At 61.6% G+C, this 3,397-nt stretch overlaps 1 protein-coding gene across 1 annotated transcript in view; it reads left to right on the top strand.

The window, feature by feature from the left end:
* Window positions 1–3,397, top strand: part of PRKCSH (protein kinase C substrate 80K-H) — a 7,469-nt gene extending 4,072 nt beyond the window's left edge. The window contains 10 exon segments of the mRNA XM_025203958.1: window positions 431–452; window positions 554–675; window positions 957–1,076; window positions 1,197–1,281; window positions 1,797–1,866; window positions 2,151–2,240; window positions 2,632–2,706; window positions 2,858–2,957; window positions 3,113–3,254; window positions 3,376–3,397. Coding sequence (XP_025059743.1) covers window positions 431–452; window positions 554–675; window positions 957–1,076; window positions 1,197–1,281; window positions 1,797–1,866; window positions 2,151–2,240; window positions 2,632–2,706; window positions 2,858–2,957; window positions 3,113–3,253 — 825 coding nt within the window. The 3' untranslated portion in view covers window position 3,254; window positions 3,376–3,397.

The following is a 3,397-nucleotide window of genomic DNA, read 5'->3' as shown; positions in this document are numbered from 1 at the left end:
GGGGGAACCCAGGCCCCAGCCGTGGAGGGGTTGTGCTGAGCCTGGATCTGCCATGTGCCCCTGCTGGGGAGAGGACCCAGGTGTCTAGATTCTCTTTCCTATCCTATCCTGAGCTGTTCAGTCCTATTCTTTTCCTAAAGCAGGGGTAGAACCTGGGCATCTTGACTCCTATCTGTGCTGTCCCTAATCACTAGTCCCCATTTCCTTCTTGGAGCTGAGATAGGGAGCCTAGACACTCAGGTCCTTTCCTGCTCTTTGTCTAGCCACTAGGTACCACTCCTGTTTCAGAGATGGAGTGAACCCAGATGTTCTGAACAATCCCCCTCCATCCCCCATCACTTGCAACCCTAGACCGGCACCAGTAGGTGGTGATAGCAGCTCATAGCCACATCCAGCCCCCATCCCCACTTTGCTGCTGGAGGAAACTGAGGCACAAGGGGATGGGAGAGTCAGTATCAAAGCAGGACACCAGCTGTTCCCTGCCAGAGCCTGGGCCCCACAGGAGCCCTGAGGCCCCCTTTGCAGGGGGGCGGGAAACTGAGACACGATGCAGCTGAGAGCCTGCGGTGATGGAGCCTTGTCTGGCAGACGCTGCTGGGGGACACGGTGCAGACTGACCTGCCCGGCTTCCATGACACCGTCTGGGCCGCAATCAAGGAACACTACAAGTCTGAGGTCAGTGCCGGGGAGCAGAGCTCTGGACGCCTGGGTTTCCCCCTAGGGGTGGGCAGGGGTGTATGGATGGAGCCCTGGATGCCTGGCTTCTTTCCCCTGGGTGGGGAGGGGCAACAGGACAGACCTCTAGACACCTGGGTTCTCCCCTGGGTTGGCTGTCCCTCCTTCCCATGGTGGGAGGTGCTGGGAGCCCAGATGCCTAGTTCCATCCCCATGGTGGGGGAGGGCATGGAGGGAGCACTGATGTCTGGGTGCTGTGCCAATGCCTCCTTCTGCCCCAGGGTCCAGCTGAGGTGGCACCTGAGCCTGAGCCCCCCACAGCTGAACCCCCGGAGCCAGTGCCTGAAGATGAGGAGGAAGAGGAAGATGATGATGAGGGAGGCTCGGAGGATGAGCCCACGGTATACACTAGGATTCCCCACCCCCAACTTGTCTGCTCCCCCAGGGGACAATGGGAAGGTGCTGGAGGACTGCAGGGGTATCCCCTGGGCTGATCCCCCCCCTGCTTCTCCTGCCCTCAGGTGGCCCCTGCTAAGCCCCCCTCACAGGAGAGCGAGGAGGAAAAGATGCCGCCCTATGACGCTGCCACCCAGGCTCTAATTGACGGTAGGGAAGGGGCATGTCCCACCCTGGACATCAGAGACAGGCCCGGAAGGGTCTGCCCTCTGTGTGTGTCCCCCCAGGTCCTCCCACAGCTGGTCTCACATGTGTCCCTCCCACATGCCACACATGGGAGCCCCCAAGGGTCAGCAGTCGGACATGTCTGCACTCACCAGCACCGTGGCACCAATACTGATGGGCTACAAGCCAGTGAGGGTTGAGCTGGGAGTAAAAGGGCTTGGGGAGGGAGTTGAGGGCCCAGATGCCTGGGTTTTCCCCTGGTTCTGGGGGCCTGGACACCTGGGTCCCCTCTCTGCAGAGGGGCAGAGGCCTGGGGTATCTGTTGGGGCAGGCAGTGAATCCCCAAGGCAGTGAGCAAAGCGTGGGAGTTGCCAAGGCTCTTGGATTTGCTCTCTCCTCTCAGGCTGAATGCTGGAACCTGAAGCGGGGAGAGGGGGCAACTCCTCCCATCCTAGGCCTGCCACCCCTCCCCTCTCATCTCCTCCCACCTCCCTTTGCAGCTGCCCAGAAGGCGCGGGAGGAGTTTGAGGAAGCTGAGCGGTCCCTGAAGGAGGTGGAAGAGTCCATCAGGTAGGAGGACCAGGGCAGGAGCTGCTTTTGAGCTGGGGAGCTCTGATTTCTGGGTTGTTCCCCTGCCTTGAGCAGGGGAGAAGCCCTGTGGGTTTCCAGGGTTCCTGGGTCCTATCTCCAGCCAGCTCGCTTGCGCGCTCTCTCTCTCTCTCTCTCTCTCCCCCCCCTCACCTCTGTCATGGGCCCATGGCCTGTTCTGCCTCCCCCCCAAGAGGACACAGGGATGGGTGCCAAGCCTGGGATAGCATGAGCTGACCCCCCCCACCCTCTTCTCGGCCTTCTAGGAACCTGGAGCAAGAGATCTCCTTTGACTTCGGCCCCCATGGGGAGTTCTCCTACCTCTACAGCCAGTGCTATGAGCTCAGCACTAGCGAGTAGGTGCTGGGGGAGGGCAGTGAGGGGCAATGGGAGGCCTGTGGAAGGGGCCTGGCTCAGTTGTCTTCATTTTTGTTAGGGGTCCAGACTCCTGGGTTCTAGGCCCAGCCTGGGGATGGGTGGGCGGGGAGGGGGATGAGAGTTTCAGGGAGAAAGGTTGGGGGTTAGAGCTGGGAGCCGACTCCTGGGTTCTTTCCTGATCTTGGGGAGAAGCTGACAAGCTACAGGTCCCCTGCAGCCTCTTTGGGGCCCATCCAGAGGGGAGGGGGCTCAGAAAACCTGCTGCCACAGCAGTGACGAAGCTTTAATGTTGAGGGGGAGACTGGGCTTGTGAGCCCCCACAGGAGTGGGCTCGGGTCTCACTGCTTCTCCCCCATTGTCCCCTGACAGATACATTTACCGGCTCTGTCCCTTTAAGAGAGTGTCCCAAAAGCCGAAACACGGAGGGTCTGAGACCAACCTAGGGTAAGAGCTACCCCCCCCCCCCTTTCTCCCTCCACCCTCTGGGGCTGTGCTGGCACCCCCCATGCCTGCCAATCCACCTTGTGCTGCTGGGGTCAGATGCTCCTGGAGAGGGGCTGATGCAGCCTGTGCCCCCCACCCCCCATACCCCCAGGAGGTGGGGCTCCTGGGCTGGCACCGAGGACGACCGGTTCAGCGTCATGAAATATGAGCATGGGACGGGCTGCTGGCAGGGCCCTGCCCGCAGCACCATGGTGAGACCTGCCCCTGCCCCCCACCTGCCCCCACCCTGTTCACAGCACTAGTGTGAGTGCCCCCCCTCCCTTCCCCTGCCACTGCTGGGAATTGCTCCCTGCTAGCCCTAGCAGGACTGGGCTGTAGCCTGTGCCCCTGCCTCCCCTTACCACAGGTGAAGCTGTTGTGTGGGAAGGAGACGGTGGTGACAGCAGCCACGGAGCCCAGCCGCTGCGAGTACATGCTGCACTTGGAAACCCCAGCCGCTTGCCAGGAGCCCCATGAAGTCCCCCCTGGTGACCATGATGAGCTCTGAGGTAGCACCTGCAGAGGGGGGGAGTGGGGGAGGGGCACTGCCTGCCTGCCTCAGTTTCCCCTGGGAGCCCCCTGTTCCTCCCCCAGCAAGCTCTCAGGGTCTCTTCCCTCCCTACCCTGCAGGCCCATGGATCAGTGCCAGAAA

This window comes from Alligator sinensis, unplaced genomic scaffold (assembly GCF_000455745.1).
Source record: "Alligator sinensis unplaced genomic scaffold, ASM45574v1 scaffold707_1, whole genome shotgun sequence".
Taxonomy (NCBI): Eukaryota; Metazoa; Chordata; order Crocodylia; family Alligatoridae; genus Alligator; species Alligator sinensis.
Note: the sequence above shows the minus strand (reverse complement) of the source record. Positions and strands in the feature narration are given on the sequence as shown.